The sequence below is a fragment of the Thamnophis sirtalis genome, unplaced genomic scaffold (genome assembly GCF_051295495.1).
Source record: "Thamnophis sirtalis isolate CommonGarterSnake01/CBP01778 unplaced genomic scaffold, rThaSir2_p1.2 scaffold_3, whole genome shotgun sequence".
Classification (NCBI taxonomy): Eukaryota; Metazoa; Chordata; class Lepidosauria; order Squamata; family Natricidae; genus Thamnophis; species Thamnophis sirtalis.
Genome location: NW_028261383.1, coordinates 133,350,037 through 133,363,807, shown reverse-complemented (window position 1 = coordinate 133,363,807; position 13,771 = coordinate 133,350,037). Strand labels below are relative to the sequence as shown.

Genomic DNA, 13,771 nt, shown 5'->3' with positions numbered 1-13,771 from the left:
TGAGGCTTCGTCAGTTCCTGGGAAAATGGGATTTGCTGGTTGTAGCCTGCGTTTCTCTGCACATCCGGGGTTTCTCAGGCATTGCCTCGTCTGAAGCCCCGTTCTGGGCTCAGCATTTTTTCTGCGATCCCTTTCCTTTCCTTTCTCTTTTCCTTTCCTTCTTTTCCTTTTCCTTTCCTTCTTTTCCATTTCCTTTTCTTTCTCCTTTCCTTTCCTTTTTCCTTTCCTTTCTTTTTTCCTTTCCTTCTTTTCCTTTCCTTCTTTTCCATTTCCTTTCTCTTTCCCTTTCATTTCTCCTTTCCTTTCCTTCTTTTCCTTTCCTTCTTTTCCATTTCCTTTCCTTTTTCCTTTCCTTCTTTTCTATTTCCTTTCTCTTTTCCTTTCCTTTCTCCTTTCCTTTCCTTCTTTTCCTTTTCCTTTCCTTCTTTCCCATTTCCTTTCCTTTCCTTCTTTTCTATTTCCTTTCTCTTTTCCTTTCCTTTCTCCTTTCCTTTCCTTTTTCCTTTCCTTCTTTCCAATTTCCTTTCCTTTTTCCTTTCCTTCTTTTCTATTTCCTTTCCTTTTTCCTTTCCTTTTCTTGTTTCCCATTTCCTTTCCTTTCCCTCCCCCTCCCCTCCCTTCCTTCCTGGGGGTCTGAGGGAGAGGGAGGGGACCCTTTTCCTCCTTGCCCCCCTCTCAACATCTGCTCTGATGGCAATTATGGCTAAAAAAAATTCAGGTGCTCAGGCATGAAAATGTGCGGCTCGAACACTATACTTTTCTGCACACACGGGGAAAAAATTAGAGGGAACATTGACCCTAACTAGTATAGGGAGAGGCCAGGTGGAGGGCCGGGAGGTCCCTGGTCTTTCTTGTATCTTTACAGGTGCGGTCCGTTGACATTGAGGAAACTGGGAGCCAATGAGAAAGGAGGAATATTAAAGAAATTTCCCTCAGTCTATGGACCAATCAGGCTGTGACAATACCCATGTGTAACCCCTCCCTCTATTCTACTGAAAAGACACGTTCAGTTAAGACCAACGTTCTTTTCATTGCAGAAAAATAGTATCTTGATGTCTGAACGAAGAAGGAAGGAGGGAGGGAGGGAAAGGGAGGGAGGAAAGAAAGGAGGGAGGGAAGGAGAGAAGAAAGGAAGGAAGGAGGGAGGGCTACTCAATTTGCTTATTACTCTGAAAGTATATAATATAGCCCAAAGAAGTTCAAACAGAAATAGAAAGATAAAAGAAAGATACATTAAAAATAGCATTACTTTGGTGGCTAGGGAAATTTTTAAAAATGTTTCTCTGTACCAAAGGTGCTTTTTCAAGAGGCAACTGGTCTTTCTGCTTTTTCAATGAAGACGTTTCGCTTCTCATGCAAAAAGCTTCTTCAGTTCTTGGAATAGAAGCGAAATGTCTTCAAAGAAAAAGCAGAAAGTCCAGTTGCCTCTTGAAAAAGCACCTTTGGGACAACCATGACCTGGATGACTGAGAATCTCCATAGGCTGTACAACATCCAGCAGCCATTAGTAAATATAGTTTTCCTGGAGTCCTGTCATGTGTCTGTGGGCTAGTTGCTTCCCTTGAGATACATGTTCCTTAGATCCTGTGATATTGAAAGCTTGTGTGATTCACATGAGTATGAACTGGCCCATGCTTTCCAATACATTTCTCTCCACTTTGCAAGAGCCTGTTATGCCCCACCACCGGCCAGCGGATCTGGCAGCAGTGTCCGACAGTGAGGAGGTTGAGGAGGAACATGGGCCAGTCCTGGGAGTTGAGGAAAGCTCAGACGAGGGCTCTACATCAAGAACAGCTGGAGCCTGTTGCCATTGTGCGCATGCGCAGAGCTGCCAGAAGACAAGAACAACTAAGATTTAGGAGTAAAGCCACACCTTGGAGGTGATTGGCCCCTCCCATAGGAAACAAAAGAGGAACAAACGGGGAGTGGGCTTTTGCAGGAAACAATTTGTTCATTTGGTCAGTTCAAGAGTGAAAAGTTCTGTGTGTGACTTTAAGAAACTGTGCCAAGTTTTCCTTGCAAACGAGCATAAACATTCTTCTGAAAGACTGTTTACTAAGCCTTGCTGTCTGTGAATGAAAGGAATCCACAGTCATGTAAATAAAAGGGGTTTTGCAGGGACCAAGACTTTGCTTCTTGCTTTCTAAGGAAACCTGGGTCAGAATAGAGTCCGCATGAAGAACAGTACCTTCGTATAGGGGGCGGGGGAGAGAATTACCCTTCAGCAAACCTAATTAATACTTCTTCTAAAACTGTCCTATTTGCAAGAGGGTGAGAAGGCTGCCATCATCTAGGGCATTGGCAGTAAATGTGGCTCTTTTCAGAGAATTTCTGAACATAAATCCCACTTGAACTCAGCACTTAGCACACAGGTAAATGACAACAATTTTATTTCACATTTTTCTACAATGACCACTCCATTTTGTCTTTGCAGTATGATTGGACTGATGCTGGGGACCTGCATAGCTTTCTATGTGGTTATTGGAGACTTGGGATCAAACTTCTTTGCTCGATCACTTGGATTCCAGGTAAACTTGCTTTTTTAATGACCTTATCAATAGCAAATTAGATCAGTGCCTCTTTCATATCTATACATAGGATAACATGGGACGTGGAATCTCAATTTCGCTGCTAGCACTGAAGATGTTACCTAGATGGGTAATGAAATATCTGCAAGAAAACAATCAATCTCAGAGTATTAGAGACTCCACTCAGTCCAAACCTGAGCTACAAATATTCTCTATTATTGATAACATAGGGCATGTTTGAAAGCTTGTCTGAATGGTGTTGTGGTAGTATATATAAGCAGCCTGTCTTTTTCAAAATTAATAGCCAGTATACAAACTGCAGAGCAGCCTACCCCACAAAAACCTGATTTAAAGCAAACAAAGTGCATTTAGTGATAAAGATTCATTGGTAAGGTGTCTGTCTGTCTGTCTCTCTCTGTCTCTCTCTCTCTCACACACACACACACACACTCACCCTTCCTCCCTTCCTTCCCTCCCCCCCTCCCTCCCTCCCTCCCTCCCTCCCTCCCTCCCTCCCTCCCTCCCTCCTTCCTTCCTTCCTTCCTTCCTTCCTTCCTTCCTTCCTTCCTTCCTTCCTTCCTTCCCAAATGTTTGTATTTCCTATCCATCAAGGTGGGAGCAAATGTAGACCAGTATCATATGTGTAAATCATACCGACTTACAGTATGATAGCAATAACTTCAAATGTTTAACAATGGCAGTATTAATGTGACTAGCCCTTGCACATTAAATTATGCTGGCAAATTAAGAATTCCAAGAAGTTCAAGATGCTTTTTCTTTTGTAGCAGAAGTGAGATTATTCAGACGTGGTATTTAAAACTGATTTCAAATTTCAGTATTATAGTTGTTTAATAAAAACAAAGTAGCTTCTGCAAAACAGAAATTTACTTAACTCTTTTGTATGTTTCTCATAATTTATCAACAAGATTGTCTCTGCTTTTAGCTTATATAGCTGTTAGATTTATATGTCTGCTGTCACCTACCAACCCTTCCCACTTATGGAAGTATCTCACACCTGTCCTAAGATTTATCATGTTTTTTAACTTGACATAGATGTGAGACAAGGCAAGGCAGAACTGGACCTATTCCTGTAGGCTGAAGCAGTCAACCGGGAACTCCCAGTTTGAGATGCTAAAGTTTGTAGTATCAAATACTCGGGGGACGGAATTGGGTAAATGAATAGGGTTTTGTAGATTTATACATTAGGATCCATTAGCTCACTTGTTAATCTCAAACTGCCAAGTTGGAATATATGGCACAATGGTGAATAACCTGGCAAGCCAGATCAAGAAAGTGCAGCGTTGATAGCATATCTGCTTGTTTGCCTTTTTCCATGCAGGAGCAGTTTAATTCCCAATGGATAAATAGGAACCAAAGAAGTCCCCATAGGAGCAGAGACAAACTAGGAAAGCTACAATGGACATTCAGTAGCATTCAGGCATGGTTTTTATCTGCTCTGGCCTGATGTAGTTAAGCTCTGATTAAGGACCTAAGCAGCTAAAAAAAATGCATCATAAGCAAAGCCAAATTAGGTATTAAATATTTGGAGGCATTTCCAAGCTTCCTGCTATAATAAATATAAAAAGCTGCTGGTTAATTTTCTGGGTCAGAATTTCCAAGACTCTCATCGTTTCCCTTTTTGTTTTTTTTGCGGCAAAGTTAGTTTTCGTTTTATTTGTTGGAAGTACATAAAATATATTCAAATAACGTGTTTGGATTACCATTTAAAGCAGGCAGCGAGCCTTTGCTGTAAAATGGTTTGGATAAGTACTTAGTGGAGCAATAGTGGCACCCAGTGTCTGTGTGGTCTCATCACAGACGCTGTGTGAGAAGCAGCTTTCTTGACGTTCCAGGTTTCCTCCCCACCCCCACCCCTTTTATTTGTTTTCAGAGTGAGTCTTAACCTCGGTCTACAGCAGAGTGGATGGGCTTAGAATGTTAATTTTGAATCTGCTTTCTCCCTCTGGGAGCTGCTCCCTGTGTAACTCCCTTTCTCGATGTGTGGTAGTCAAAAGTGCAACACATGTGAATGGCATCTGATTGAAGAAGGGTGATGTAACCGTTCCTCATGTTCATCTTTCAGGTGAGCGGCTTATTCCGGATCCTCATGCTTTTTTTCATCTCCCTCTGCATTGTCCTCCCGCTGAGTCTCCAGAGAAACATGATGGCTTCCATACAGTCCTTCAGTGCAATGGCTCTGATTTTCTATACGGTGTTTATGTTTGTGGTCAGTATTAATGATGGGAAGCTTTTGTTTTCTTCAATCGGGCAGTTAATTCCTTTGAGGGAAACCACAATGCATCCTTAAATTCCAGGGTACCCAAACTCTTCATGTGGGTGGGCTCTCCGAGGACCTTTAAACAGGAGGCCTGGTCTGCTTGTTGGCAACAACACATACTTTTAGGGTTTAGTTTGAAAAAACTTTCTCGATTATTGGCACTACCTAGTAAGGGAAGACCATTAGCAGTAACAGGGATGCTATTTGCTCTTCTGTGCAAACCACAGGCCCAGGAATGTGTCTCCCATATGCTGCTCAAAGTTATACATTCTTCCAGGGAGATCCTGCCATGTCTCTTCTTCCAGCAAGTCAGCATTTTTATAGTAGTGTATACAATAGGAACTTAGGCCACACAGATTGTCAGAGGAACCCCTTAATGCCTCCTTCACTTTCTGTTCTACAGTGTTTAATCAAATGCTTCTTTCAAAGCTTTCTCATTGAGAATTTGCCAGAGTGACCGCTAACAAATTCGCCTGCAGTAAGACTCCGTCCCCAGTTTCTTTTAACTTCTCACCTCACTGTTGTTCCTAGGTATCCCTTGCTTTATCGTATCTCTCCGGCCATTTTCATCTTGGGATACCATTTATTTATTTACTTATTTATTTTATTTATGAACATTTTAAATGGCCTCAGGCTTAAAGACTTAAAAAGACTTTAAAAGACTTACAAGACTTTTTTAAGTGGTAGGCAAAAAGTGACAGCTGAGCCTCAGCACAAGAATAAACACATACGATTAGGGGTGTCAAACTCAAGGCCTGGGGGTCGGATCCAGCCCACAGGGTGCTTAGATCTGGCCCATGGGGCTGGCCTGGAAATAACGAAGGATTGGCCTGCAGTGCCTCTGCCAGTGAAAATGGAACTCAGGAGGAGGGCCGCTCTGTTTTCGCTGGCAGAGGGTTGTAGGAGGCTGTCGCAGCCGAAAATGGAGCTCAGGAGTTCATTTTCTCTGGCAGAGCACTAAGGCCACCACAGGCACACACCCCCGACACAAATGATGTCAAGCTGGACACACCCATCCTGGTCACATTCCCTGTGGTCCCCCCCGAGGTCAAACAATCCTGATGTGGCCCTCAATGAAATCAAATTTGACACCCCTGTATCAATGGTGGGTTGCTATTTGTTTTACTACTGGTTTGCTTGTGCACATGCGTGCTCGATCGCGCAACTGTGAGTGGGTGGGCGGAGCCTCCCGCTGCTACCACTACCGGTTTGCCCGATCTGGGCTGAACCAGCAGCAATGCCCTGCATACAGTAGACTATAATCTTACCCAAGTTGTGTTTGATCATATAAAATGATTATACATGTACACATACAGCACCAATTGTTTTCATCAATTAGAACTCAGGGGCCTTTTTAGAAATGTCCTGAAGGCTCTCAGAGTGGCTCACTGTTCACAGGAGGGAAACGGGGCCAGGGAATGCCAGTTGTGGGTTTTCCTCTTCCCCATACTTGCTGATAGGTGGGGACCTTTGGTCGGCATTCCCTGAGCCACAAAATAGCCATCTTCATTGTCTCCCTATTGTAAATACTTGTGCAGCTGGCACATCAGCCAAGCTGGTATGGGATATAGAGCCATATTTTCTTAAACTACAGTTTATAAGCAGAAGCATCCTTAACAAGTTACAGTAACACCAAAATAATGACCCAGGTATCATGATATTGGTATCCAACTGAATCAGTTCTGTACTAGAGGCTGACATCTTATACAGGTAGGTTAGTCACATTATGTGTGCCATGACATGCATATTGTCATTTCCATTACCACAACCATCACCCACCATGTAATGATCTTGGATTACCTCGATAGTAAGCCAAATAAAAAAAAATGGTGCCTTGTACAAAGCTCATAACAAAACACTTTTTTTTTCTGTACAAACTGTGTTTTCTCCCCCCCCCCAAAAAAAGTTGCTCAGTTGGGTATTAAACAGTTATATAATTCCCTTCCCCCCCTCCAAAAAAAGGAATACTGGTTCCTCCCACCAGGAAGCTTGTGGTAAGATGGGGATGGGAGGCCAGGGAAGGAAGAAAGATAAGGAAAGGAGGGAGGAAGAGACCAACATAAAAAAACAATTTTCCATTCAATAGTTGCATTTGGAGTTAGCAGTTCAAATTAGGGCATATACTATAACAGCCTTGCCGGAAGTAGCAGATTTAAAAGAGAGGAGGAGAAGGAGGTGGCAGGTATCTAGAGGAAGAGCAATGTGCAGTACAGTTCCTTCATTGCAACAACTGGTGTTGGGGGCTTAGGACACAGTGTATTTGGAAGGCTGTGGGCTGCTAAAGTTGGGAGAACTCATTATTACAAAAAGCTAGAATACAGAAAGCCCCCTGAAAAAGGGTGGTGGGTTAGGAGATGGATAAAGATGTTGAAAGGACTTATTGCTAGAAATGGAAGGGATTGAATGCCAATGAAGGGATTTGCATATATCAAGCATCCAGTGGAGAACATTCAGTTGAAGGTTAAGCAATTTTTGCACCACCACCCCTTCCTTGTGATGCAGTTTGCTGTAATTTACTCAGGACCCAGAAACCCCAAATTTCCCACACATCTTGTGCACTGGGGATGCAGACCCAGGAAATTTGGCTTGGTGAAATCTCTGCCTGTGAGCTTCTACTGCCCCTTTGCTGTTTCTCATTGCTGATAAAGCTGAGGCAACCTGGGTTGTCAGTTACTGGGTTGGTATGGTGTCTCTGTTGTCTAGACTGTAACCTCTCTTTTCTTTTCCTTGGCTGCAGATCGTGCTCTCTGCTTTCAAACATGGCCTCTTTGATGGGCAGTGGCTGCAGCGGGTCAGCTATGCACGCTGGGAGGGCATTTTTCGCTGCATTCCTATCTTTGGCATGTCGTTTGCCTGTCAGTCGTAAGTATCAGCAATTCTGGCTGCTTGGAGATTGTGGGGTGGAATGAGTTTTGTTAAGGGCAAAGGGTCAGGATGGCCTGTATGGGATAGATACCATCTGGTCCCCTTGTCTTGATTTTAATCAAAATATTTTACAGCCCACTGAGGTATAGCATCTGAATGGGTTGTGACCCTTTTGTTACCTAGCTGAGAGAGGGAGTTATATTTCACTCTAGACTCATTGTACTTAAAAAGCTTCTTGTTCATAGGGGGCAGATACATCTCCAGTGTAATTTTCCATTGGCTTTTATGTCTGGTACTTGGGACAGTACCGAGCCCTGTTCTTGAGATGTAAGAAGAACTTAAGCCGAGGTAGTTACCGTGTTTCCCTGAAAATAAGACAGGGTCTTATTTTCTTTTGACCCTGAAATAAGCGCTTGGCCTTAATTTCGGGGAGGTCTTGTTATTTTTTAGGTGCAGAAGGTGGCGAGCATGGTTACTTCATGGCTGCTACTGTGTTGCAATATTTTCGGGGCGGGCTTATTTTAGTGCATGCACCCAAAAGCCCGATTGGGCTTATGATCCGGGGAAGTCTTATTTTCGGGGAAACAGGGTACTACCATAGTGGGCTTCCAATGTTGGCTTAAAATGATTTTTGTGAACATCTTTGTTAAGCAACATAATGTTTTCACAGAGAATATTTAAGGAAAAGGCAACTGTTCTTAAGTCAGTTTGACCTTCTGGATTGCAAAATCCAATTTACCCTTATAGATGTAGGACAGGGGTTGGCTCCAGGCTTTCTTTCTGGGCGTTGCACAATGCAAAGCCTATTCCAGAATTGGGTTCAAGTCTTTCAGTTCTCATTTAACACATACACACACCCCATACACAAACACACAATTTTTAAAACTTTCGCATTTCCGACTAGAGGGGTAGAAATTTCTTTTCATGTCTTGCTGCCAGCTTCCCATTCAGAAACCCCAACATTAGAAATGATATTTTTGCACCTATTGCTTTCTCCTTTTCTGTTCTTCACCGTCCCCTCCTTCCATTTTCTGATTCTGCCATTCTTCTCCCTCCCCCGCAATCCCTCAGAGTCTGTCAATAAAAAATAAATAATGGAAATCCATGCTGCATGCTGGCATAGTTTATTTTGGATGAAGAACTTAAAATATTTTTTTATTCTTTTTTGGGTAAAACGCATGCCTGCCCTTAGTTGTCATACTCGTTCTTGTGGCAGATGTAAGCTTTCATCCATAGATAATTCCCATTTCCATTCTAGTAGCAATACTTCTACCACCCTTTTATTTGTGGCTGGACTGAAAAGTGGCCCAATGAAACCGTAGAAGTGTGTGTGAGAGTGTGTTCAGCTGAGGACCCAAAATGGACCGTTAGCATTAGCTTTGATACAGCTGGGCTCTCCTTCTCCCCCTCTGCCCACTCCCCCAATTATGCTTCTCAGATTTAATGTGCTTCACTCAGTTTTAAGTGTCTCTGCTATAATTGGTGACAGAAGGGTTGATTCATTCTTTTATAGCTACCTAGTTACCACAGCGGGGGTTTATAAAATCCAAATTTGTCCTTTTTCTTGTGGTGGCCGTTCAGCAACCAACCTTCATTTGGTGGGAGTTGAAAACACGGGAAAATTATATGTTCTGAACTAGTGTATTCACATATCTCTCTAAATATAGATTACTATACCACTGGTGGGGCAAGCCAAACTGAAAGTTAAATCCTATCAATTTTCCCAAGGGCAAGAATAACACACGTTTCTTGGCCTGTGTGACGTCACGTATGGATGGGTCCCGGGGTTGTCAGGCTTGTAATAACTGACCTTTCAGTCGATTTGCTCCCCAAACTTTTAAGAAGTGTTAGATAGAAGCAAAGAAGTAACATGCATTATTGATTGGCCACTTGCTATGGCTTCTGAATGCACAAGTATGCTTTGCTCGTAGAGTTGGCTGTCTCTGGCAATAAGGTTTGTTGTCATTGCCAAATTCAAAGAGAAATGCCTCTGCGCCCCCCCGCCCCTTGTGTGTGCAGCATATGGTTTAACAGACTGCACATGAGGCTGGAAGCCAGGAAGCCTAGAAATGTAACATTAGCTCTGCTGCAGCCTTCCTGTACGACCTCAGGATAGTGTCCCTGTCGTTAACTCTTTTGTAATACGAGCTATACTGGTGCAAGCTTTGGATCAGACATTTCAGTCAGCGTTATAGATATGAACCAACTGGAGTGATGGGCATCGTTCGTAGTTTGGTGTCGTTGCTGGTTCAATATGAATGACATTTTGAAGAACTGGGAATGAAGACTCTGTTTATGCTCTGCCTCCCTTCTACATGTAGCTACCCACATTTATGACTGTTTGGCCCAATTCCTCCGTTAATCAAGGATCTTTAAAACAGTAGTAGAAGTGCCTTTCAATTTGCTTTCTAAATCTATTTTTCTTTCATTACATATATGTTCTTTTACTTAACATACAGTGAATGTAGAAATTGAGAGAGAGAGAAAAATAGAGATACAGAGCAACAGCGTAGTAGATGTGATGTAGACATAAAAAAAATTGGAAAGAACAACATTTGGTAGAGAAATTTTTTGCCATATGCATCATTCGGAAAGGGGGGGGGGAAGAGCAGTTTTTATTAAGATTTACAAAAAATCAATTCCTCACATCTTCTTTCATAGCATAGTAGCTACACTGAAGAGTCATTGGCTGGTGGACAACCTTAGATATTGTGGTACATAAATATACGTACTTCTCTCAGGGAATTACAAGGGACACATTCCTCTTTACAATTGAATTGTAATGTTGGAGGAGTAAGCCTATGTTAGATGAAGCAAGATGCTACCTAACTCTGATCAAATATTCTGACTGTTTTTGTCCTGAGACTTCTGCATTTTGCCGAATTAGGACTTTTCTCTGAGCAGCATTCTCTCCTGCTATAAAAATCTAAAAAAAACTCTGCAATTTTATCTTTTCAAAGTTCCACAGGCAATGGATGTTTATGTTTAATGAAATGGAAACGTCATCACACACACACCCAAAACTCCCCCCCCCCCCTTCACCAAGAACTATTTCAGGCTTTGAAGCTGCTTGCTTGTGCTGTTTTTCTCCTTGTGCTCATCTTGGAAATAGAGAAATACACGTAAAGGCATTTGGACTAAATACTCTTCTTCAGTTCACCCCGAGGGCAGTGTTCTGTGATTACAAGTGTGGCGAAGAATCCCTGTAGCATAAGGAAATGTTTATCAGACAAAGGTGTCTGCTCCCAGATACCTTGATCTTGACCTGGCCTTCCGGGTGGACATTTCAGCTTAAAAATAAAATCTCTGCACAGCAAGATACACTGCTTGTTATGCATCTTGGAGTCTTGATTGGCAGAGAAGGTTTGACTTGCACATCTGATGGGTTTGAGAGTCTCTTTTACTTCTGTGCCTGGAAAGCCAAAATGTCTTGGGGCTTATTTATACAAAGCAGGGGTGGTGAGGGACTTCTGATCTTCTGTCTCTTTGAACTACCATCTTTTTAAAAACTCAAGAGTTTCCTTGTTAGATCAGACCAAAAGCTCTTCTAATCCAGCCGCCTGCCTCCCAACAGTATCCAGGCAAATGCCATGGGGAAGTTCACAAGGAGAATATGGTGGCAACAATAATTTTATGATTGGTTCTTTGGGATTAGGCAGTCAGAAGTCTTTTGCCAGTGTTTTGAGGAAAGTTTTTACTTTCATCTTTTACTGCATCCCCAGAATTTCATACTACTTGTCCAGCCTCAGAATGAATGAACAAGTCGGATCAAGGAGATTCATGAACATTCATGTTTTTATTTTTTTTTATTTTTTTAAAAAGCGAGGTAGACACTAAAGAGCTCAAGAAGAGGCACTCATTCTCCCAGTTCCCCCTTTCTCTGAAATGGTTCTCCTTAATAAATTCTGCATCCGTCATAAGGGTGGGGATGGTTTTAATCAAGAAAATGCAGGAATTAAAAACCAACTTCTTAATCAGGGGACAATGCTTGCTATTAACATGTTTAAAATGCAAAATATCTGATTTGGTTCATAGGCTTAAAAAGGGAAATTTTCATTAACACCTTCCCCACGTGCAAAGCTGCTTGGGTACAGGCTGTGTTCCAGGATTAGTGTGTTGTTTGCTCCATAATTTTGGGCTTGCTGCAGAAAGATACAAGGTGTTGTCCTTTTTATTTTTCCTGAAGTCCTAATAGGATTGTCAAGAGCAACCCAAGTAGATTGATTTTATTTATAGACACCCCCCATTTATGTACAAATATAATTCAAGGTGGCATTTTGGACCCAAATTGTTGTGGGCAATATGTTGACTATGTAAACTGCTTAGAGAGGGCTGTAAAGCACTGTGTAGCGGTATATAAGTCTTAAGTGCTATTGCTGTTGCTATCGGAGCCCATATCCAAACATACCTTCCTCCTCCTATTTTCTCCTCAACAACAAACCTGTGAGGTGAGCTGGGCTGAGAGAGAATGACCAGCCCAAGGTCACCCAGCTTTGCCTTTTGGGGGGCTAAAGGGGGCTTGAACTCACGGATCCCCACTTTCTAGCCTGGTGTTTTAACCACTAGCCTAAACTGGCTCAAGGTTCATACAGCCTTGCCTTCATAGGGGAATGCGTAGAAAGAGAGGTCTGTCGGATTTTAAATGATATTCCCCACCCCAGTTCATAATTCTGATCTGGGGTAGTTTTAGAGGTGGGAATAAGAGTGGGTTGTGTTTCACAGGCTCCCGTTTCCACTCCCACATCTAAAATCCTCTTTTAAATAAAACCTGGAACGTATTTAGTTTTTTTTTTGTGGGGGGGATTTGAAGTTTTACGAGTTGGTCTGGGAGTAGTTTGCTTCTGGGAAACTTCCCCTCCCATTGCTATCCTTAACCTTCCCACAAAGCCAAAAATGGCCAAAACAATTTTAGCCACACCCCTTCCAGGGATGATACTTAGACATTACTGGATATATATTTTCTTGGTTTTGTTTGTGTGTGTGGTGTTCTTTTCCTTTTTTTTTTTTTTGCTGCCTCCCCCCCACCCCTCCCCCGGCCATTCAAACCTTGCCAGCCTCTGAATTATATCTATGCAACCTCCAGCTGCTGTAGTAAATTATATACCTGATGTTGGGAACAAGCTTATATAAGCGCCCAAACCCCGTGTAATTGGCTCCTTCAGTTTTCTGGGAGCTTGGGCTCAAGCATTAGCGCTGAAATATGACAGGCACAGTGTTTAGTTTTGGTTGTTTAACTTTTCTCTTTGACAATCCGATGCTTTCGCTCCTTCCCTGCTTCTTATTCTGTAAACACCGTATTGCTTTAATTATCAACCTAGATGCTTCAAGAGCAATAATCCCCAGAGTGCTGTTTGGAGCTTTGCCACTGTTGTTTGACTCAAAAAGTGGTCATTCCAGTTGCAACGTCACTTCTCCCCCCTTCCTTCCTTCCTTCTTTTTTTCGAAATGTGAAATATTTACATTGTACACGTGGCAGTGGCACAGAGGAGGAGAGCGGGCGTTACTTGTGCAACACTTTAAAACTTGGGAATGTTTGAGATCTCCTGGCGTTGGCAATCTAAACCACTCTAGCGTGACAGGAGTCTTGTGGGGAGATGCTGGGATTACCTTAATAGTGGCAACTGCATGCTGGATTGAGTGTTTCTCTTCCTGACAATGTTCTAACCAATGTTTGACTGTGTCTTGCAGCCAGGTCTTTCCAACTTACGACAGTCTGGATGAGCCATCAGTCAAAATCATGAGCTCCATTTTTGCCGCCTCGCTAAAGGTGGTCACTGCCTTTTATGTTATGGTGAGAATTTTTTATTTATTTGTTTTTGAACTCTTTCCTGCCCTGTCCCCTTTGCTACATTAAAAAAAACCAAAACCATTAAAAATGTCTTGTGTGTGGGGAGTTCCTAAGGAATTAACTGTGACGAACTATAAACTATTCTGCCAATTCAGAATTTGCAAACCCTAAATTCCATTAAGCAGGGCTGGGACATGGTACATGTGATTAGTGTCCATATATGGTGCTCAAATTTCCCTACATCTTAACTAAGCAATTATTTTGATAATATGGATTAGCAAATGCTGCCAGAACTGTCTGTATAAACAAAAA

The 13,771-nt window shown here is 42.3% G+C and overlaps 1 protein-coding gene across 2 annotated transcripts in view; it reads left to right on the top strand.

Annotated features, from left to right (window-relative positions):
* Positions 1-13,771, top strand: part of SLC38A10 (solute carrier family 38 member 10) — a 95,152-nt gene that overhangs the window by 25,308 nt on the left and 56,073 nt on the right. For both annotated transcript variants that reach the window (XM_087710160.1, XM_087710161.1), the window contains 4 exons: positions 2,435-2,528; positions 4,612-4,755; positions 7,544-7,668; positions 13,360-13,462. In XM_087710160.1, coding sequence (XP_087566286.1) covers positions 2,435-2,528; positions 4,612-4,755; positions 7,544-7,668; positions 13,360-13,462 — 466 coding nt within the window. The remainder of the gene's footprint in view (positions 1-2,434; positions 2,529-4,611; positions 4,756-7,543; positions 7,669-13,359; positions 13,463-13,771) is intronic.